The sequence below is a fragment of the Anoplopoma fimbria genome, chromosome 15, assembly GCF_027596085.1.
Source record: "Anoplopoma fimbria isolate UVic2021 breed Golden Eagle Sablefish chromosome 15, Afim_UVic_2022, whole genome shotgun sequence".
In the NCBI taxonomy this organism is placed as follows: Eukaryota; Metazoa; Chordata; class Actinopteri; order Perciformes; family Anoplopomatidae; genus Anoplopoma; species Anoplopoma fimbria.
Window position 1 is genome coordinate 21,003,539 of NC_072463.1, and position 23,679 is coordinate 21,027,217.

The following is a 23,679-nucleotide window of genomic DNA, read 5'->3' on the forward strand; positions in this document are numbered from 1 at the left end:
AATTTTGTAAGTCTGATTTTAATTCATTTCAGGAATTATATCATTCGTGACAGAGAGGGATGTTGATTCACACCCAACACAACACACCTTTCTGAATGGACTGATCCACCTTTGACAAATTGTCATTCAAGATTTCTACAAACCGTATCAGTCCTGTTTGAACTGATTAGCCCACAGGAGGGCTTTATACCCAGGACACCAGTGGTTTACCTTCATATGCACGCAGACTTTTGTTTATGATGCATTTAAAAGAAGAAAACATGCAACAGATGGTTGTCATGTTGTCATGACCCGGAGTATGACGTGTCCTGGAGGAATATTTATATCTTCACATAGTTTTGTTTTCATGTTTTACAATATTCGAATTGGAAGTTCTTCTTATTTCAAGCAGTGGATATCGGTCTGTCATTTGGCTTAATAAACCCCCATTATTAGTACATTTTTTAATCTAAAAATGTACTTATATACCATTCTTTGAGCCTCTGGTAAAGTTATTCTTTATAATGTTCACAGAGCAAAATTCAATTGAAAGATAAACAGACTCCAGGGTCTGAACCACTGATGGACCCTTCCCATTATGTTTGTGCCAAGAACTGTTGGAGTATTTCCATCTCATCTCCAGCTGATTGGGAGCAACACCCTGGAATAACCCCTGTGCTTCTTACTACTGTTTATACTCAAACATTAAGGCAAATATTAAGCATTTTCCATTTCCATTACAGTAATCCGAACAGTCAACAAATCAGCCTGTTTTAATTATTTAAATAAACTATGTGTTATAAATGAAGCATACCACAGCAGATATCATATCAAAGTCTTTATACAGGAAAACAGTTTCATTGTCAAGTTTTACCTTCACAACATTTAGCATATTGGAAAACGCAAAAACACATTGCATGGGTGTCTTCCTGAGTGCAGATGTCTTAAGAGGTCAGGGTTCGGGAGGTGATCTCTGCTGGTAGTCTGGGATGTGATGCATGATCCATCCAGCCGGGGCCATGAGGGTTATAGCAAACACACACATGGCTAAGAATGATTGCTGTAAAGAAGTCAATGAGAACATAAACACAAGTGCATGAGGAAAGATATTTAGTACACATTTCAAGCTATAGTGTAGTACAGCTCTTAAACCTCTCCTATCATCACCTACAGGATGAGAAAAGGAAATTGAACACCTGTGTCCACAACAGAAGGTCCCAATCTCAGTGACTCACTGGGTGATATAACAGCCGCCCCCATTTATATCGTCCTGCCATGATATTCCCTTCGTCCCTTTGCACTCTGGTATTCCTAACCTGAGCTAGGCTTTGTAAAAGCCCCTGTCTATGTCCCTGAGGACAGATCAACAGATTTATAGTGGCATAAAACACCAGCCACTATGTTGCAGTTCCATCCTAGGATCCTTTTACGGCGGCCGGAGCCTCGAACTGACTTATAGATAACAAATGAATAAAACATATCTCCCACTCTACAGACTGGGGAAAACAGTTTGCTTGAATTCCCCACATTAGGGGAAATACAGTGAAGTATCACAGATACCCACCTCCCAAGAGTGTTGCACTTTCTGCATGCCAACATGGTCCGTACAGTTTAATTAATTGTATTTAAGCCAGTTAGTACAGGTATACACACCCCTGCTGTTGCCGTCCTTTAAACGTCTACCAGACAACTACTAATAAAGTTATTCTTACCACTGGCCCAATCTTTTCCTTTGGTGGCTTGCTGTAGATGGTTGACCTGTGATTTTGCTGAATGGCTTTCGTCAACTTGGAATAGGTCAGCATGGGTTTAAGAAGGGAGAACATCTTTCGGCTCACAGAGTCACTTGCCTCTTCTAGAAAATGGTAATGTTTCTGTGGAAATTTCTCCTCATATCCTGTGAGATGCAAACAGATAGTCTCTACTTTCATCTAATTCCCTGGGAGGAGTTTCTTCCAAAGGCACTCATGTAAACAAACTGACCAACTTCTAAACAGGATAAGAAATGTGGACTTCTCTGTGAGACTGTAAGGTTTGTTCACTCTTAGTCAACTCTTGCAACATGAGAAATTGACTTAAATGAAATAGAAACGCCAAAACTGTTGCATGCAAGGTTTCAACTGATTTACTACAAATGGCTGCAGTCTTGTGAAGGTATTTATTAAGTAGAACAGATATGTTGTATAAGTGGAAATGATGCCATGCATTCCTTATAAAATATGTCTACAGGATAACGCAAAACCCAATCCATGGCGGAAAATAACAAAACAACCCAAATGTCTTTAAAAGTTGTCCTTGTCACATCCTATTACCTACAATAATACACCACAATATAAACATTGTGTCACTCAATTATCTGAATTAATAGCCCATATTTCCCTTATTTGGCCAAGTTAGAATACACCTACATTTAAGCTCCTTAACTATTATTGTAAGAGTGGGCTGTTGAGCATAAACAGCAGTTATTGCTTGACTTTGGTCTCACAGGGGTCACACTTAGTGTTTTTTTTCCTTGTTACTCATTCAATGTCATTTCATTCTTGTGTTATAATCTCTCTGGGGGCTTTTAATTGTATACAAATCAGGGGTTCTGTTAATATAAAAACTGCAAAAATAACCTTGGAGTCCATAAAAAAAAAAGAGATATGCTGTCAGTACGTACCAAAGACGTGTTGACCTACATTACACGTGTTGTGTCGCCATCAACGGGACGCTAAAAGAACTTCAACCAGATGCCTTTACAATTATCTTATCAATTCAAACAGTATAATGGGGTTCACCGAGCTGAATAATGTAGACACATCAAATAAACGGTTTAAAGCTTTGATAATGATTTGTCTAAATTCATGTCATAGCCTGACGTTACATCATAGTAACCCCATGCAGCAGACTTTTATGAATGACATAAAAGCTATGAATAATAATGAATCACGTCTGTACACATTGCAACTGGTTATTTAGCCCTCTCTATCAAACCACCGACACTTTCATCTATAACGTTGATCGGTATGAAGCCCCCATAATCCCCATTTCCACCAACAAACCACTAGAGGACGCCAGCAACTGTGTTAACGCACAAATGGCTCCGAGCAGTGATGGGCCTCTTGGCCAGTCGGCGAGCAGCACTGAGAACCTGTCAAGCTGGAAAAACACAAGTTTGTGTCACTTTCAAAGTAAAGGAGCGACACAGGCGAAGACACGCTAAAATAAGATAAAATAAGATAATCCTTTATTAGTCCCGCAGCGGGGACATTTACAGGATTACAGCAGCATAGAGGATAATGCAAACAAGAGACATAGTAAAAAAACAAGATCAAAAATAAGTATTATAAATAAGCAAATGAGCAATAAAAAAACCAGTAAAAAAACAGTAAAGAATCCACAGTAACTGAAATATTATATACAGTACCAGTCAAAAGTTTGGACACACCTTCTCATTCAACTACTTTGAAGAATCTAAAATATAAAACATATTCTTTTGTTGAGCATTTTTTGTTTTAATTCCATATTTTATATATATATATATATATAATATAAAACCAGTAAAAAAACAGTAAAGAATATATATAGTACCAGTCAAAAGTTTGGACACACCTTCTCATTCAATGGTTTTTCTTTATTTTTAATTTTTTCTACATTGTAGATTAATATTGAAGACATCCAAACTATGAAGGAACACATATGGAATTATGTGGTAAACAAACAAATGCTCAACAAACCAGAATGTGTTTTATATTTAAGATTCTTCAAAGTAGTTGAATGAGAAGGTGTGTCCAAACTTTTGACTGGTACTGTATATTTATTGGTTTTATACATTTAACACAATTTACATACATAAATGAACCTTCCCCCAACCTGAACATATGGCAGTATATAAAATAACAATAAATAATACAAATATCCCTTGAAAATAAATAAATGGCTAAATTATACAGCACCAGTCAAAAGTTAGGACACACCTTCTCATTCAATGGTTTTTATTTCTTTTTTTCTACATTGTAGATTAATATTGAAGACATCCAAACTATGAAGGAACACATATGGAATTATGTGGTAAACAAACAAATGCTCAACAAACCAGAATGTGTTTTATATTTTAGATTCTTCAAAGTAGTTGAATGAGAAGGTGTGAACACACTTTTGACTGGTACTGTATACAGACATAAACTATTATAACTATTGTATCTAATGTGAACAGAATCAGCTGAAGAAAGAATACTGAACATGCATTTAAAACAGCTTTTATCAGACACATATTTAATTGTACAAATGAAAAAAAAAAAAAAAAAGTCACAAGCCATATTTTATGTTGAAAATCACAACCAGAAGCCGCTTTCTTAACCCGGCCAGCTTGGAAGGGTTAGCGTTGGGATAGGCCAAAACAACCACCCAACAAGACGTCGTGCTACTACGGGGAAATACCCCACCGAACCGAGAATAAACACGGTGTCGGTTTACTTCATAGTCGAGGCAAACACTGCAAATCCTCCGGAAAGTCGATGCAAGTGTAAAATCTCGCCCATCGGGGCTCAAACGTGGACGCTGACGTCGAGCCGTGCGTAATGAGCAGAGTTGGAAAAAAGAAGGTGTTGAGCTGCATTTTTTCTCCCTCTCTCTCTCCCCCTGCCAGGGACAACTTGGGTCGGAGTGCTGTCTGAACTACGAGCCGATACGAGTGAAGACGACACCCACGGAGCTCCACACTTTCTGGTGAATATTGTGAGCGCTTGTTTTCAACAGTTGCACCGCATCCTGGTCCGGGTTGCGCCGAGGTTGGAGTCGGAGCGGCGGAGCGGAGAGAGAGCTAACCCCGTAGCCTCCTGGATGTGCTACTAATTACAGGGCTGAGCTGGACGGGACACCACCACCACCTCCACCACCACCACCACCTCCACCCCTGGTAGACTGTCGATGAATATTTGCACATTACTTCCCATTTGTATCAAACTCTCCTGGTTTTAGAGGCACTTTTACCCAGGCTTCCGCCGAGCAGAGGTAGCCTGCACAGCCCACAGAGCAGCCATAGCTCCGCACACACAGGGCTAACAAAGCCTCCAAATGATTGATTTCTGTATACACTGGTCACAGAGGGGCACCCTTCTTACGTTTCTGTGAGTGCATATCCATAGAAAAGTTCTGGATCGATGTGCATTTTAACTTTGGGGGTCAGCCTACATGTTGCTGTGCATTGCCTCTGTGTCAGATAACGGTATTTGTTGATAGGTTGTGCTATGGCAACATGGTATATTGTTACCTGTATGCTGCTTGTGGATGAGGGTTTATTGGTGTACCAAAGTCCTGTCATACTTTTCAGCAGTAGAGATCACTGATAGATACCCTCTCTTGTTAACAGTTTCTGTTATTATTTGCCCAACCCACCCAAAGGATGTTGCTTTTGCTTCTTACAATGTATATGATATGTGTTGGTACCACCATCCATTTAAGTGGTGAGGAGCCATATGCACGCTGTGATAATCTTGTTCTAATCCCAATGAAATTCTGGTTAGACTCAGCATTTTGTACACCCTGCCCTGCCTATCCTCTGATAGACGACCTGTGTGTGTCTGTCTGTCCTTTCATTCGTAAAGGTGCATTCACTGCTCTCCTCGGCATTTAGGTGTGTCATTTTACCAGGTTAAGTATTTATGTCAGTGCTCCAGGGCAATAATGACATGTAATTATTGGAGTTACACGCTCAGAAGTCCATGACTGGCATGTAAGGCCGTGAGCTTGCAAGTACTTGCAACAGAGTGACTGAATGAGCCGGACTTTGGCCTGAATGCTGTTTACCGTGGCCTGTTAGATTGAGAACTCAATGAGGAGCATGACAACTAATTTAAAAAAAAAAGCACTTGTTGTTTCTTGGGCTGCCAGTCATTCGCTGGAGGTTGACTGCCAGGCTGTGTTTGTATAGTCATTTCACACTTAACAGTTCTTTATTGTAAAGATTGTCCTGTTTAGTTGTTCTGCAAGCTGCCCCAGAGCATGTTGTTCATCCGTTCACTCTTTATCATTGTAGGTATCTTCATGTTTTCACCCAAAGAGCTAAACAAAATAACTTGTTGATGCTGATGAAATATCATCTATGATCCCTACGTTGGTGTATGATGGCCTCCAGAGCAAAAACAATTATAATCATCTGACAACATACTCAGCGAAATGCTAGATATGTAGCACTACGGTCCATATTGTTGGTTGATGGGCTAATCCAGAGGCTGCCCACCATGAGTCATCATTGTGAGGACTTTTGTTTACTCCATCTGTCTCTGTCATGTCAGTGTGTTACTGATTCTAGCCTGTTCTGGTTCCTGTAGTTTCCTGTAGCGCTCCTGGCAGAGTCAGTAATCAGTCGAATGGCCTGATTAACTGCTATACTGATTGACCTGATTGGCAAACACTGCAGAGGTAAGCAGTCTTCTCTGTCACAAAATGTTCTCCCTCTGCTATCATTTCAGACAAAATCATTGTTATTTAAAGGGAGCAATTTATTCGGTTTTCTCCACCTGCGCTCCATATTCCATTTGCTCATCTTGCTCTGAGATGTATGCAGACACATCGATACCGTAGAGGTCACTCTGTTAGAAAGTTCTGGTTTCAGCTCACCGCTGCATTGCTTATTATGTTCCCTTTTTGAGCACCTCTGATTGTATCAAATATCCAAAGGGTCAAATGGTCTATAATTACTGTCTGAAGCTGTACGTCTGTCCAGCTTTTTGAGCAATGCACAATCTCCAACTGTCCACACAGGTCATTTAACAGCTTCTGTGTCAGCAAAACAATTTTTTCTGTCGTTATATCCATATCAATTATTAAAGACCGAAATTACAAAGGATAAATTGACATAATTGGATTATATTTATTATATTAGTTGGACAAGGCCTGCATCTTTCTTTTTCCGTTGTATGTGCGTCAAGAAAGTAATTATCTATGCTTCTTCTGGGATCAGTGTGACAGGATTTAATAAGATAATAACATGCCAGCAATAGAATAATACAAATTCTGTGTTGAAGAAATGATATTGAAGAGCTGTGTTTTTGAGAGATTTGACACATTTAAAGCACTTTGCAGCTACTGTGTAATTTTAGACAGGGAAGTGTTTGGGGGGGATGCATTTCGGTACTTCCACAGTTGCTGCCCTTTCATTCAGGCCTGACTCTGATACTGGCACAGTGATTGCTCCTCTTCAGAAGATTAGGGGCTGTGTCATTGAGCCTTACAAAGATTACTGTCAAAAGCTGGTGATTTCATCATTTCATTCAGTTAATTCACAGTGGGACTAATGGAGAGCACAGCACCTTGGTGTCTCTGTGCTATTCGAACAATGCAGGGCAAGTCTTTAGAGTCAAACTGTTATACAGTTACCAAAAAGGCATGAAATACATGTTTCTCAATCATCTGCTACACTGCCCAAGTAATTCTTCACATCGCTTTCAGTTGTTGAAGTCTTGTCATGCTGTCCTAGCTTCATTACATCTGTCACTTTGATTCAAAATGTTGTCTGTGTGTGTTTCATTAGCAAAGCTTTGGTTAAGTGGATGAGTTGTAAAAACCTTCATTGAAATAATAAGAACGTGCTCATTAAATTTGGCGTTGCAGACAGGAAAGGAGATCCAGATACCTACCGCTTCCCTTTTCTCTTGCCATGATGAGGACATCCACATAAATGATTGATGGGGTGCCTTGACTGTCATTTGAATAATACATCGGACCTGTTCTAGTGCCAAGCAGTTTTGTATGGTAATGTCCTGTGGGTGGCTCGGGTTCTGTCTTTTAAACCTCTGCAAGATGCTGATTTAAATAAAATAAAATGATCCAAGTGAATGAGGCGAGGTGAGCAGCAGTTTGAAAGGGTCCGTATGTTTCTGTGTATGTAGAGAGAGACAGGTGGGGGGTAGGGAGTGTCTCCTGTCACCTCTCATTAGGGACGTATAGTCCAGCTCGGCCGGCGTCTGCCTCCCCCCCTCAGCCTCCGTCTGTAGCACTGCCCTCCTCTGCTCCCAGCCTGAACGCAACAGAGCAGCACGCTGTTTCAGTCTTAACTGCTGGAAAGTGTCTTAACGGAGAGATTATGGCAGAGATGCCTCTTATTGAACAGTGTGAGTCAGATCTCAAGAAAATAGCTGTCCTAAATTATGCTTTTAGAATTCTGCAGTGCAGCTCAAGTTAAATTTGGTTCACTCATTTGAAGGAGTTAAAGCTGTGAGTCTGCCTAGCTGGGAGTCAGTGTATTGTTCATTTGATGTGTTGGTTGCTTTGTTTTATTCTGCCTCTGCTGTCCTCCTTTGAGGACCCCCCGCCCCCTTTTGTAAACAAGGCGGTATGTATCTCAAGGGCTGCCTCCTCTCTCCTACATATTCAAATTACATTTCTAATTTTGTCCAAATTAATTCCCTGTGAAGATTGGAGCTTATTTAAAGCAGTCTAATGAAATAAAGATCAACCAACATTTTTATTGGAGTGCTCCAGTGTGACTGCTTGGTGACTATTTGTGTGTGTGGAGTAAGAGGCTGTGGTTTTCCATTGAACCCTTGGGAGGCTGCAGAGTGGTGTTCTAAAGGGACAGACACAATGATTTATTGGTATAGTAGGCAGGAAAAACTAGCAGGCTGAAATAAAACAGATCTCCCATCACACTACAGTTCTCTGTCTAGTCTGCTAATAAATATAGAATAATTATATATGTATACATATGACTTTCTTATAAAGAGTCTTTTAAAGGTCATGAGCAATGAGAAATGCATATCCAAGTCACTTAATAATGTTTATAAAAGGGCATATTTATGCAAAGTAAACCAAGATGAAAGTGCCATAGAAAATTGAGAAGCTGTCCCTCTGGTTTGGAAAATAATCAAAATATTATTTTTCTCAAATGTACTTGGTGGTAGAAATTAAGTTGGGTATACTTGGCTTGTAATTAATAGCCCTGATGGTCAATGGTATGCTTAATTAATGAGGTACTCTGTTTTCAGTTAGATTGTGGCCAGTGACTGTACAAAGGAGAGAGCAGAAAAGTTACTGCGCCTTCACTGGTGCCACGGCTGGTAAGAATAAGCTGAGGGAAAATGGCTGTATGGAGCTATTTGTGGTAGCTCACCTCTGTCGCACAGAATCTTCTGTCTTACAATTATGTTAATATGACCGAACCAGGTAAATGAACAACCAGCCAGATAATATAATTATTTTGACCTGTACAATGGTATCAGATTAAATCACTTTTCACAGAGAAGTTCGGACTTGTCATGGCAGGAAAAGTACAGGTGTTACTCATTATATTAACGATAGCTCTGTTTTATTCAAGTGTCCCAGTATGCCCTGACAATGTGACAATGAGCCAGCATGCATTATATCAGGACCTCCGAACTGAAGTCGCTAAATAGAATTCAGCCATCCTTCTTCTTAATTATTTACACATAAGCTTTTCCTTCTGTAAACTGTTAAAATGTATTTTGTGGAAAAAGGCATGTTTATATGTTGACAGCAATGTCTGTTTTGGTTTATGCAATTAAAATAAAAACCTGATAAATCAAAAGTATTTCATCCCGGTGATGCAAAAATCCAATATGCTACATCGCCCACAATGTCCTGGTATTAATGGGAAAGCTACCACTGAATAAATGGCACGGCGAAACCGCTGACGGACGACACATTTGTACCAGCTCATAGTATATATTGTTCCTACTGACCTCTCCCATGACATAATGGACTAAGATTGCATTCACTTGTGACATTTCCCAACAGCACTGCTGTGAAGCACTAAAAAGAGTTTCACTGAACAACCACAGGTCATTGCAGCTATTCTGATACAGAGCTTAGTCTGACTTAACTGACATGAACTAAATAGAGATACAACTTTTGATAAGTAGCTAAGTGACAAATAAATAAGAATGTTATACCAAGCTGTTTGGCTGTAATTGATTTGATTACAGCCAAACAGTGGCTACTGTTTGGACCACACGGGCAAAGGCTGAGTAAGTGGTACCTTCCTCTGAATATCAGTGTACATCTGCATTAGATTCGTTGTTGACTGCCAGGCAGAGTTTCCTGACGGCCAAGCAGAGGAAGTCTCTGTTAACCTAAGTCACCGATGAAGATTATAGAGAGAAGCCTACACAGAGTCTTCAGATAAAGACTGCACAAAAAAGCCTCCTCATCACATTTTGTATCATTGCAAAAGTGCAAAGGCATCTATGATACATGATTGCACTGAAATCAATGTGGCCGAAACAGTGTAATAGATAGTAATAGATGTCCCTCTGTTCCGCTTCCTTAACAATGACGCCCCTGGCCATTCATTATCTTTAACAGAGTCCAAATGGTCCAAACTCATCATGTTGCAATCCCTGTGAGATGTTAGTCAGCAACATTTAAAAAAAGCATTCACTCTTTGACTTGAACATCTCTCTAACTTTCCGTCTTCTTCCATCTTCCTCCCTCCAGGTATGGCAGGCTGGGCCCGGGGCTCTGAGGATCCGTGCCTGACCCTCGACTGAGGATTGAGAGGAATACGTTGTCTGAGCAGAATGACTCAGCAGGAGGGGGGACCCCCAAATAGCAAGTGAAGAGAAGTGAGGATGGGTGCCAATGGATCCAGCTATCCACACTCATGCTCTCCACGCATAGGGGGAAATGCACAGGCACAGCAGACTTTTATAGGTAGGTGTTCTGTCCGTGTTTTAATAGAGTGTTGTCATCGGTTAACACAAAGTCAGCTCTGATGGATGATTCTGCCTTTCCAGTCAGTAAATGATAAGATATATCTGTTAGATGAACTGTGAGTGGATCATGATTCATTCAAATTATGATTTTCCCACTCTCATCTGAAGTGAGGTATTAAAACCGTACTCCTGAACTCACTTTGGCAATATGCAGTGTGAACCCATGGTACAAACACAATGGGGGTCTAGCATGGCCATACTCACACTTTAGATTACATTAACATGCTTTCATGACAACTGATGGTGCAAGAGGTGGATATATTTGTGCATGAGAGCTCTTCAACTGACTCATACAACTGACACAAATACATTAAATAACAATGCACCTGCTTTTCCCTGCCATATGGCTTTTATGAAATATTATGCAGATATGCAAAGATACTTGTGTCCAACTCACTCAATTCACGTGAACCATTCTGCTGTCAGAGATTAAAAGTTTCAGCCTTGCAGTCATGCTCTTCTTAGCTTTATTGTTACTTTGTGCTTGTGGTGTGATCATTCTAAGGCTGCTGGCCAACAGACTGGATGGGAGCTAATCTGCTGTTATGAATTTTGTCCATGTGAACAGATATAGGCTCCTTGTTAGACTGTCACATTTTTCTACTAAATGACATGACAGCTACAGCCGAAGACCCTTTGCTTTTGTTTCAATTTCAGCAGTGTTGATGTCATTGTCAGAGAACGTTGTTGTCCTACAGCTAGCTTATTTCTGTCTGTAGGTTTGTGCCTGCATGCAAATGTTTTTTTGAAAATGTCTGATTTAATTTGAATAAATCAGTCAATAACAAAAACACAATTTAAGCCACTTTCTAAATGACTTTGAGTCAGAGTTCTTTGTAGAATCTTCTTGAAAGTGAAAGTAATGTTTGAGGAGCCGGATGATCTCTGTAGCCCTTGAGATCCATGAGGTTTACTCTGAACTCAGTAGTTGCTTGGTGGCAACGGATGATTCACAGTGTATGATTACTATTTGTGTCACATTGATGGATGCTGAGAGAAGGGCAGTAAGAGAGGATCTCCTTGGCAGAGCCTCCTCTGACGTACGAGTCCTGTCTCTCAAGCCAAACATGACTGCTTTTTAGTGTAATTGATTGGGCCAAAGTATGCAAATTGACCCAAATTCATTGAGAAGTACAAAGCAGTACAAAGTCCTCAATGAGCTAATTGGTTCTTAGTCTGTGATGAACCAAAGTTTGATCTAAAACAAACAACATAAAGAGATTCTGGGTTTTTTCCAGCTGTTGAACTAGATCCAAATACTTTGGTAGCTGGGTCGGGGTAGTGTGTATTTGGCCTGACGGAGCTCAGATTGTGTTTCCAGCAGTCTGACCTCAAGAGTGAACTAGTTTAGGGGTTATGAAGTAAATGTCTCATCAGAACGCAATTCAGAGGAAATATTTTGAAAAAATGTCATAGCCATTTAATAATGATACGTAATTTCTTACTTTATATCCAGTATCTGTTACACTTTTAGATTGTTTAAACACAAACTACAATTCTTATGACGTTAACCTGTATTGTGGGTTTATTCCAGGGACCTCATCCTACTCTCAGCAGGGATATGGCTGGGAGTCTAAGCTATACAGTCTGGAGCACGGACATGAGCGGCCAACAGACAGGAAGAAGAAGAGCCTCGGTCTGGCGACCCTCAAACGGAGGTTCATCAAAAGGAGGAAGTCCAGTCGCTCAGCAGATCATGCGCGGCAGATGCGTGAGCTTTTGTCAGGGTGGGATGTCCGTGACACAAACGCCCTGGTGGAGGAATACGAGGGCACAGCAGCACTCAAGGAGCTAAGCTTCCAAGCCAGCCTGGCACGGGCTGAGGCACCCAGCTTGCAGCGGAACCTGGCTGCCCTCTACCAGCACAAGTACTGCACTGATGTGGACCTCATCTTCCAAGGTACTTGCTTCCCGGCTCACCGGGCCATCCTGGCTGCCCGCTGCCCCTTTTTCAAGACGCTGCTGTCGTCATCCCCTGGCTATGGAGCAGAGGTTCTCATGGACATTGAGACAGCTGGCATTGATGTGCCCATGTTCTCTGCCCTACTTCACTACTTGTACACTGGGGAGTTTGGGGTGCGCGGGGCGGAGGATACCAGGCTGCAAAACGTGGATGTACTGGTGCAACTCAGTGAGGAGTTTGGTACTCCCAACTCCCTGGAGGCTGATATGAAGGGCCTGTTTGACTACATGTGTTACTACGACGCTCTGCTCAGCTTCTCCTCAGACTCTGAGATGATAGAGAGCTGTAACGAGCGAGGTGCCGTGGCTGCAGCACCAACAGTGGGCTCAGGAGGCCCTGGGACCCCAGACGAGGACCTAAGGGCTCATAAAGCTATCCTCTCAGCACGTTCTCCTTTCTTTAGGAACCTTTTGCAGAGGCGCATCCGCACGGGAGAGGAAATGACAGAGCGCACATTGCAGACACCAACCCGCATAGTGCTGGACGAGTCTATCATCCCACGGAAATATGTGCAGGTTATTCTCCACTGCATGTACACAGATGTGGTGGAGCTCGGGCTGGTGCTGCGGGGCAGCCCCTCAGCGGGCAGCCTCGGCGAGGTGCAAGCCCTGGTGTCTGGGGGCCGCGGAGCTAGCACACGCACCGAGGAGGCTATGGAGCTGTACCACATTGCTCTATTCTTGGAGTTCAGTATGCTTGCGCAAGGTGAGTCATGATAACAAATTTACATGCACATACACACGAGTCCACAGTACCTGAAAAGATAAAAGATTTTGTTCTAAATAGACTAAAGCCATGTCGTCCATACATATATGGCTGGGCAAAATGACCTTAAATCTACATGAAGACATATTATTTGATTAACCTTTAACCATAAACATCATAATATTTTGTATGCATCAGTGCACGTATTTCCTCTCTCATGTGTTTGTCCTATTATATAACAGTTCAGGATTATTTAAAAATACTGGATTTGTACTGGATTGTTGGTTACTGTGCTGTGCTTGTGTTTAATTGTACAGCTCTACTTTTGAACACAGTCTACCACACAATTTAGTGTGGTTTGATTTCTTAATAATGTGTCGTATTGACTTAATGTTTCTCAGTAGTGTTGAGCTCCGACAAATTGTTTTTAAACTGAGGTAATGCAGTTGAAAAGTCTTTACCTTGGATTTAAAGGTTAATTTGTCATAGTTGTTATAGTTTCGGTCTGTGGATAAAGTAATAGGAGTTTGATTTTGTCACAATTGTTTGTTTTATAAATTATTGCTTCGCATGACTCGGGCCCTCTTCAATCTTTCCCTCCTTGCATTCATATAATGTATCAGACCCTCATTGTATTAATATTCCACCCTTTCCTTAAGACTGCATTATGCATATGTCAGTTGGCAAATGTGCAATGTCACTGTGCAGACGAGGCTAGTGTTAAACAGCTTGGCTGACTTAGATGAGTGTTGGAGCTTCGGCTGCCAGTAACAGATTGATATAAGGTGAAGTATTTGTCTGTATCTCCCGGGGCAGACAGCTTACTGTCTGATCCATGCGGTGCCTCAGAGCCTCTGTCGACACTTTGTCTCTGGTCGTCTACTTCGTCACTAGTCTATCTTTACCCGGATAACATTGTCTTCGGACTCTTGCCACTGTTTCAGAATGACCCCAGTAACATGGCAAAGGTTAAAGCCATGGTTTGACATGACATGAGTCACTTTGTCACTCTCACCTCCTCGCGAGTGGCATGTCTGAGTGCTATGCAGTTTTTTAACACCCATTACAAAGCTCCTCTAAAGTCAGAATAACAATTTTCAAAATGCAATACTCCGCACAAAAAGTACTGCATTTGTCCTGCTCATCAGGACTGTGTGGATCCAGAGAGGTTGTATGACTCAACACTGTTATCATATCCATAACCATCTTATCATTCATAGAGCCACAATGATGGGAATTATTTTGTCAAATGTTGAAATAGTGTTAAGAGATGATTAAGCATTTTAATCATACTTTTTTACTTCCCCATCCTGTGGTATAAAATCAAAACACTATTATTTTCAATTTAAAACAGCAAGTTACATTACTATTCAACTTATTCAAAGTGCCCTCCAAAGTGTTTGTATAGACAGTTTCTATAGACTCAGAACACTTCAGTGAAGATGACAATCCTGTGGCTGAAAGGATTGTATTGTGAGGCTGAATGTCAATATAGCGTTACATTTTTCTAAATCTTATTCAATTGCTTCTAATGAGGAGCGAGCAATAAAGCGCTGCACCCAGCGTCTGTTTTTCAGAGCACTCCAACTTTTTTTGTGCATCTCTTCCGATTGCATCTCGTTGAAAATCTCTGCACTTTCAGAAAGGTCCTGGCGCTTCTAGCAGATTCATTTATACAACTTGGTTTGAATCCAGTACACTCTACAATATTGAACATGCTTGTATAACACCTTTCAAAAGCACAGGGTTAGTTGTGGGCAGCTGCTGAACTGTCTTTATTGACTAAGCGGCCAAAATTCTATCATTTATTTAAGACTTCTGCAGTGATCCCAATAGCACTGTACGCTGACACCGTTCACTCAGCTGGTTAGAAAACACCCTCAAGCTCTAGTGTCGCTCTCAGGGTCACACTGGCAGCTTAAGCCGACGAGCAGCCAAACAGTGTCATCCCCACACACCATCACCCCCTCTTCTTTCCCATCCCCCCTCTCAACAAGCCCCTACTCGTGGGTATTTTTATCCCCTCTCCTCCCTCTCCCACAGTGCTGCAACATCTAATCAGTTCCCATGAAACCACAATGTGGAATGTGGTGAGATGGTTTAGGTTGACCTGGAGTCATTGGTAGTTTATTTTACAAGTAACCTCTTTTTGTCTATTTTGCAACTTTCTATCAGCCTTGTGGAGATCTTTTTTTTTTAATGCTTTTTTCACATTTAATTAAAGAAAATCCTACACACTCCAAGTGTCTGATCATCTAGGCATCTGTGAGATGATTATGAAATGAAAAAATTGGTCTGTGTCCACCCCACCACTTCAGACTTCAGTAGCTGCCATGTCTCGTCATGAGGCAGCAGAGAGGCTCATGTCAGGGGATTCACAGGGAGAGAAACCCTCTCATCCGTCACACGGTCGTCCCCCTTGTGTGCTCCTCCACTGCTACCGTCTGGCTGTGTGAAGTTTTCAGCCCGTGGATGTTTTTGTGGAGCAGTTGATCTTGCTGACATTCTTCCTGATTAATTCTCAAGATGTGTATCCCTTTATGACTCCATCTCACTCAAACAGCAACCAATATTAAAAGCCTTATTAATTTTTCAAGTGACTCCAGAGATTATAGCCAGTTGGTGTGGTTTCAGCTTGCGCACTTGGGTACTTCCTCTCTCTCCATGCTCACTGACGGACCGGTGCTTTCAGTGCACTATTTTGTGTTTGGAGTGTGTTGACTGAAGTCCCAATCCTTGAGTGATCATCAGACATGATTTACATCCACAGTCTTGTTTACTGGCCATTGAGTGCAGTTGATGATTTAAGTGGCTTCGGAGACTGTTCGCTCCATAAACAAGGAGCTCCAAATAATAACAGCGAGACAAAATGCATACGTCCTCCAGAGTTTGTGCAGTGTAATGCTGGCTGTTGCTGCTCCTGCTGTTGTGTTGATGTTCTTGTCAGTCGGTTAGACTCCAGTGAATGTGGTGTACCACCCATGAAGAGAAGGGGAGGCGGTTTAGTATTAGATGTAATGCTGATTCTAATCTCTAGCTCATAATAAAAGTGCTGCGTTTTAAAAGGCTGGCTGTCGCTGTGAATTCTAATGGGCTAACACAGAGCAGAGCTGTTTGCTTCGCTGGGCCACTGGTCCCAAGTGGGGAATTATATGCCTTTTGTGCATGTGTGTGTCTGCTTTTCAGAGAGGGCAAATATGCAAAAGGTGAAAGACTGTCATGAGCAAAAGCACTTTCTAGAAGACAGACAGGACAGGGACAAGTGGTGGAGACAGAGGCACAGATGTTGTGAATCCATTCCCTCATCCAGTCTGTTTATAGCAGATAAAAACGCCAAAGTGCCTGGGTCCACATTTCAACTTCATCTGTCTTCTTAACGACGCAGGAGTTCCACCCTTGGTGTTAAAACACTGCGGGTGTCAGCTTTAAGACGCCCAAAAGGGGAAATGCATCATAAGTTTGTGCATCCATGCATGTATGTGCACAGGATTGTGTACATATGTGTATGTGTTAATCTTAAAAATGTGTGAGTTGTGCTTGGACGGATATGAAGCCTCGGATTCAGAACAGAAGCATCGCTGGAGCCATCACTCCCAAGTCTGGTGTCCAGTTTCCCAGAGCGTATGTTCAAAGTGGTGGTCCGGGGGCGGAAAGGCAGCTTAGATCCTCGACTTCAAGATAAGAGAAGCATTTCCCAGAGGAGCGTTGCTACTAGCCCAGCTATGAGCTGATGGACAGGACGGCCTGGAATAAGGAAGTTGGCAAGCTTGTGTAACAGTTCAGAGTAGCTCTAACTGGACGTCAGTCAGTCTGGCTTTATCTCGATGGATGTCCATTTTATATTAAAAGTTATTGATCAGAGAAAGCCTCAAAATAAAGCGAGTTTGGCGTTGATAGCTTGTTCTAGCCAATCTTATGTTAATATGAGTGGATTTTAGGTGGGCTAATTCTTCCTTAATAGGTCCTTCTCAAGAGTAAGTGCATTTTGCTAACTTGCCATTAGCAAAATGGCAAGTTAGCAGTCTGCTGGCGTAGACTGAATTTTTAAAAAAATAGCTCTTTTTTTTTTTTAATGGCTAGAGCAGCAGGTACATAATTCCCAAAGCCTTCTGTGAGTTTTTTAATTCATTTTTGATTTATGCACACAAGTGTGTGTGTGTGTACACTATTGCAAAGTTTGTGTGTCTGTACACTGGCAGCACATTTCCTCTGGCTGCTGTGTTTACTTATCACGGCTAAGAGGCGGCAGCTTGAGACTGAAACACATCAAGGTATCAAAGGCATTTATGTGGGTTGGTGTGTTACAGAGTTAAACCACTGCCTGCTGTTCTGGTATGTGCTCTGATTTAGGAAACGCAGCAAGGAGGATGTGGGGGCTAGTAGAGGGAGACTCCCTGGGTCAGTGAATACAAGTCAAAACTACTGATGGTCTGGCAGCAGCTCCAGAATTACCTCTTGTAGTCCAATTTTTCAGTTAAATCCTTTTCTATTACATTTCTAGTTATTATATTTTCAAGTATTACATTGCTTTCTTTAATATTTGTACCTGTTTTTGGAATCTGATACATTTGTGCCCATAAAGACACAGGATTGAATATCAAGATGTAAACTGCTTATCTATCTCGTTGGCTCTCCCAGGCTGTGAGGACATTGTTGTGGAAAGCCTGTCTCTGGACTCCCTCGTCCCCATCCTGAAGTGGAGCTCCCAGCCGTATGGCTCCAAGTGGGTCCACAGGCAGGCCATGCACTTCCTCTGTGAGGAATTCAGTCAGGTTGTCACTTCGGATGTTCTCTACGAGCTTAGCAAGGAGCACCTTCTCTGCGCAATTCAGTCTGACTACCTACAGGTAAGGAAACAGAACATCACTTCATCTGTCAATCTGTTGTCACCCTTTATGACATCTCACAGTTTGGAGGTACCTTTTCTAGCGTGATGTTTCAGTAATGGGTGCCTGACATGTTCACAATGACTACTGCTTGGTGAAACTACAGTAAACACATAAAGAGATAAATTACCACATTAGCTGTGTCAATCACACTCGTACACACACACACACACACACACACACACACACACACACACACACACACACACAGACGACCCTCAGGGTCTACAGAGATGACTAACACTGTTCCCTGGAGGGAAATTTCTTGAAACCAAGAACCTAATCAAAGCTGAGCTGTCATCTGCACCGCCAAGCTACTCGGGCATCAGACCAGATGGTTGAGGTGTTGAAATCCAACTACACACCGCCTGAACATATTGCGTTTTCACCTCATCCTCGTTTAACAGCTTCCCAGTTTTGTTCTCGACAATATCTAACCTCGTCCTAATAATACTTTTGTGTCTTTCTTTCTCCCTGTCCTAAATCTTTCTCTGTGTCTCTCTCTCTTTTTCTGTGCTTTGGTCTCATTTACAGGCGAGTGAACAGGACCTTCTCAAGTATGTTGTTAAGTGGGGCGAGCAGCAGCTTATTAAGAGGATGGCAGACAGGGGTAAGATAATACACTCTATAATTACCCTCTGAGCAGCCCCCCTAATGGCTCTGAGGAAATTACCCACTTACCAGAGCCTCCAAATATACTTAAAAGCATTACTGAAAGGCACCAAACTTTACCCTAAAAAAGAAGTGGCCTCATAGTGATTGGTCACGTCACTGTGTGCTCTGACCTAGTAAACAATATCTTCTGTTGGATTCATTGTCAAGGTTGTTGGTCATCATATTGTTTGGGCTGGCAACCTGCTCTTAGGAAGCTGAACCACACAGGAAGCAATGCAATATTTATCCATCATTTGTTAAAACTAACTTTCCTGAATAATGTGAAAAATAGCCCGAAGGTTGGTTTAAGAGCATTAAAAGCCTAATCATATTCTCATAAACAGTTACGGTTATATGCATTAAATCAAAGCTGCTAATGGCTGTTCCTGTCCTCATTTACCCAGAGCCAAACCTTTTGAGCGGCACAGCCCACAGTGTAAACAAGAGGGGAGTGAAAAGGAGGGACCTGGATGTGGAGGAGTTAAAGGAGATCCTGTCTCCCCTTCTGCCTTTCATCCGAACTGAGCACATCTTACCTCCCAACAGTGACGTCCTCTCTGACGCGGTCAGTACTGCTCCTCTACCTTTTCTCTGCTGCTGTGTTGTGTGTATGGATGTGCACCTGAGTCATTGTGACCTTCATTAAACTAAACATTGATCCACATTCTTCACCCCTGTTCACAGCTTAAAAGAGGTTTGATAAGCACCCCTCCCTCAGACATGCTGCCCACAGCTGAGGGGGGGAAAGCAAATGCCTGGTTACGGCAGAAGAACGCTGGCATCTATGTGCGTCCCCGCCTCTTCTCTCCTTATGTGGAGGAGGCTAAGGTAAGGCTCATTCACTTGATGGGATTAATGGGGCCTCCAGACAACGCAGGAAGGAGTGGATTATTTGTGTTCTTTTTTGCTAACATCAAAGAGCAGAGGTTCCTTGAAGAGAGGAAATTTGTGGACTAGTTCATTGCTTGGATGCTCTAAAATCATCCATGCCCAGTTGTTGCTATGCATACTCACCATTTTATTAGCTGCCTCCATCATCTTGACTGAAATTCATTTTATGTCTATTTTCACTCTTTTCCTAATAACTTATATGGCTTCCCGTGCCCATGAATATTTATGAAAATTTTCCTCGACCAGAGAGAGTCATTATTAAATGAAGTGTCAATCAAGTGGAGCTAATTTGCAAACCCTCTCTGTGTCCTTGAGTTGCACATATGAGTTTTATTTCTTAGAAGTTCTGGTCTAACTTTCTCTCTCTCATCTACCTGTCTCTTAGTCTGTGCTCGATGAAATGATGGTGGAGCAGACAGACTTGGTGCGTTTGCGTTTGGTGCGCATGTCCAACGTCCCAGACACACTCTACATGGTCAACAACGCTGTGCCTCAGTGCTGCCACATGATCAACCACCAGCAAATGGCAAGCAGCTCAAACACAGCGCCATCGGTCGTGGCCAATGAAATTCCAGGTAAAAACACATTTCTCAAAATGACTCGATGGTAACAGAAACTGGTGCGCATGTCACCAAATATCCAAATTAAGTACCTTTCAACATGATGCTAGTATTAAAAAGTGAAGCATCAATCAATGTAATGTGTTTTATATTGTGTGCCTCTTTCAGTGCCTCAGCTGTCTGTGGTGAAGGACATGATCCGGAGGCTGCAGGAACTGAGACACACAGAGCAGGTCCAGAGAGCTTATGCCCTCAACTGTGGTGAAGGCGCCACCGTCAGCTATGAGCTACAGCTGCGGGTGCTGAGGGAGTTTGGTCTGGCAGACGGAGCCACTGAGCTTCTGCAGGTTAGTAGAAAGCAGAGTTTGTTCCCAGGAGTTTTGAGAGGTGATGACATGGCTACTGCTGGGATACTAACAAGGATGGTTGTGCTGAGGACACAGGCGTAATGCAGCAGATACAGAGCTTAAACGACCCCAGGCAGATAAATCTAAAGGGAACCTAGATTTCTATAGCTCATGTTTTGTTTTTTTGTATTTTCAGAACCCCTACAAGTTCTTCCCTGATGAACGCTTTGGAGATGAGAGTCCAATTCTGGCTCTACGCCAGGTGGGTCGGTGTCGGGTTAACAGCAGCCCAGCCATGGATAGCATGTTCACAGAGCTAGAAGGGGTAGTTGGCTTTCACCCTCCCCTACCTCCTCCACCTCCCCCATACCACCCCCCTGCCACACCCAGCCATGCTCAGCTCAAGGGTGCCTGGCGTCCTCGTGTGCCCATGCCAACCCCTACCCGTTCCTTCTCCTATCCCTGCAACCGCACCCTGATCCAGCGCCATGCAGCTGCCAAGCATGGCAGCTCAGACTACTCCTCTGTGCCCAGGCCTCAGCCCCCAGACTGCACCAACCCGCAGGCTATGGGCCGAGCTTTGCTTTCTGACCAGCAAGCGGTGAGTGTGTGTGTAACTTCCTAGAGTCCTTGTGCTCCGATTTTGTTTGTTCAAATGCGGCTCCATGGTTTGTGCCTGGGATTATTTGTTGCTCAATTGTCAGGTAACGTCATACATTTGTATCTGTTTTCCGGTGCAGATGAGCATGGAGCCTGTTATGAGGGAGTTCATGCCTGACATTGCGTTGGGTGTCTCCGTCATGTCCCTGAGGGAGCAACACATGGCAGAGATGGACAGGGAAGGCCCTCACAGCCCAATGGGCTCCTCAGGCCACCATCTGCCCCACGGGCCCTGCCCTTCTGCCCGCCACAGCCATGGCCACGGTCCTGGACATGGCCACTCCTGCAAGAGACACGCTCCTGAACCCAAGCTGGAGGCTCAAGCCGAATTCCCTGACCTGTATGACTTCTCCTGTCGACCTGCAACCCCGACCTCCGCTCATCCCCTGCCCTCCTTTGCAGGACCAGACCTCTACAGCCACAGCTGCACACCCTCCAGCCCTTATCCACCCCCCTACATTTCTGACTCTCAGTCCCAGGGCCGCCTGCAGGGACGGACTGCCCCAGACCCACTACGTCTGGATGTCCTTAGTATGACCTCTCAGAGGCATGATGGAGTCCTTGCCAGCCCCTCTGGGGCCCAACCTAGGATGGGACACATCCCTAGGGGGAGATCTAATGAGACAGATCTGACTCATGGCTTAGGACATTTACGGCCTCCCAGTGGAAACATGGACAGCTATGAGGAGAGGCACACAGGACCTAGAGATGCCCCGGAGGAGATGGTATTAGCTGGAGAATCTTTGGCCCCGGGGGTCCTCCAGCAGCATCACAGGAACAGTGTCAGCGAGGAGATCGCCAGAGACCGCAGGTCACCCAGCAAGCCCGACTACCCTTATAAGAAATCTGCACTTTAACCCCATTTGAGGACCAGGGGTTGAGTTACGAAAAGGGAAAGCATGATGAGTGGCTGTCCATCACAATGGATGGCAAAGCACTAAATGTGTGTGTGTTTGTGTGTGTGTGTGGGTGTATATGTATGTATGTGTGTGTGTGTGTGTGTGTGTGTATGTGCGTGCGTGCGTGTGCATCGTGTGTGTTTTCGTTTGAGAGGAGCAGGGTAAAGGGGTGGTCGATGGTTGCTATTTATAGGATCTGTCCTTTTGTCCTACCTCTATCACACTGTGCTATCCATCACACAGTCAGAGTATGGAATGGGTTAAGAGCTGAGGTTAACTGTCGATGCTTGTAGTAATTGATCTCTGCAAGCCTGCCTAGTCCTTCTGGTTTGGAGGATGACTCGGACTCTACTAAGACAGATCAGTCTCTTGAGTTTGATTGAAAAGTAAGCGTTTAGCTCTACGCTGTGTGAGTCGTGCATGAGGAGGTCACAACACTAGATGTAGCTCAGTTATGAACTGATGGTTCAACAAAGATTACATTCATAAGCTCTGTTGTCTCTCCATTGTTTTCAGCATAGAATGGGGAGATGGCAGGATAGGAATCTCAATTTACACAAGCTAACAATGGTACACAGTCTGGGACAGAGAGGACTGTGATAAAATCATATGTAAATACATCTGACTGTATTCTTTTCTTCCCATTATTTGTATTTCCATTTCTTCCTGTAGCATGCCTTTAGCAACCCACTTGACTAGTTTTTCCCACCTGGCCCTGGTTTTGCAGTGCTGATGAGTAAAGGGCCAAGGCTTGGTCACACAAAGCAGGAACTGGATCTGACAGGAAGTAGGTCACCAGAGCTCGTCATTGTTCTGTAACCCAGTCTGATAATTGTCACAGGGTTTACCTATTACATGCTAGGAGTGTCTAGCTTGGAGGCAGAAGCTTGGTGTTTTTTTACGGAGGGCCGGGGGTGGCAGGAAGAAGGTGCACGAGCAGGCTCATTACTGAAAAATATAGGGGTGCCATGGCAACTGACGTACAGTGATCAAAAGGATTACTGGGGGTTTGTTGGTTTTTCAGCTGAAACAGGTGTGAGTGCGTGTGTCTGTGTGCGAGGATAACTTTGATACACACAGGTGTTTAGACAATCTCAGTACTGTACACTCCCATCTTTAGTCAGGTCTGTTTGGTTTATTCTTCTGACTCTCTGATATGTACAGAGTCTTTGGCACAGAGTGTGCTGGTCAGTTAGCTAGGGTCTCATGTTCTGTTTAATCCAATAGCATCAAGTAATCACATCTAAAGCCTTAATTAGTGCTTGGAATATTCTGTTATAGCTACCTTTTTTTTTTTTTTCAATTAAGTATGATGTCATATCGCCACCTCTGATAATTGCTTATTTGACTGTTCTTTTCACTATGGACACATTAACTACCCCTTACCCAAATGCTAAAAACCATGTATATACATCAGGCC

General features: G+C 43.0%; 2 protein-coding genes across 2 annotated transcripts; one reads left to right on the forward strand and one right to left on the reverse strand.

Moving 5' to 3' along the window:
• Positions 1 to 920: 920 nt before the first annotated feature.
• Positions 921 to 1,820, reverse strand: si:dkey-85n7.8 (COX8 domain-containing protein). Its single transcript, XM_054613208.1, has 2 exons — positions 1,692 to 1,820; positions 921 to 1,039 (listed from the first exon to the last, which is right to left on the reverse strand). Exons 1-2 carry the CDS (start codon positions 1,803 to 1,805, stop codon positions 932 to 934), a joined length of 222 nt encoding a protein of 73 aa, XP_054469183.1. The 5' UTR covers positions 1,806 to 1,820; the 3' UTR covers positions 921 to 931.
• A 2,516-nt stretch (positions 1,821 to 4,336) lies between these two features.
• Positions 4,337 to 22,224, forward strand: btbd7 (BTB (POZ) domain containing 7). Its single transcript, XM_054613711.1, has 11 exons — positions 4,337 to 4,689; positions 10,417 to 10,632; positions 12,229 to 13,362; positions 18,001 to 18,209; positions 18,783 to 18,858; positions 19,307 to 19,467; positions 19,587 to 19,730; positions 20,179 to 20,368; positions 20,522 to 20,700; positions 20,897 to 21,301; positions 21,441 to 22,224. The coding sequence occupies exons 2-11, from the start codon at positions 10,551 to 10,553 to the stop codon at positions 22,215 to 22,217; spliced, it is 3,357 nt and encodes a 1,118-aa protein (XP_054469686.1). The 5' UTR covers positions 4,337 to 4,689; positions 10,417 to 10,550; the 3' UTR covers positions 22,218 to 22,224.
• Positions 22,225 to 23,679: the final 1,455 nt, after the last annotated feature.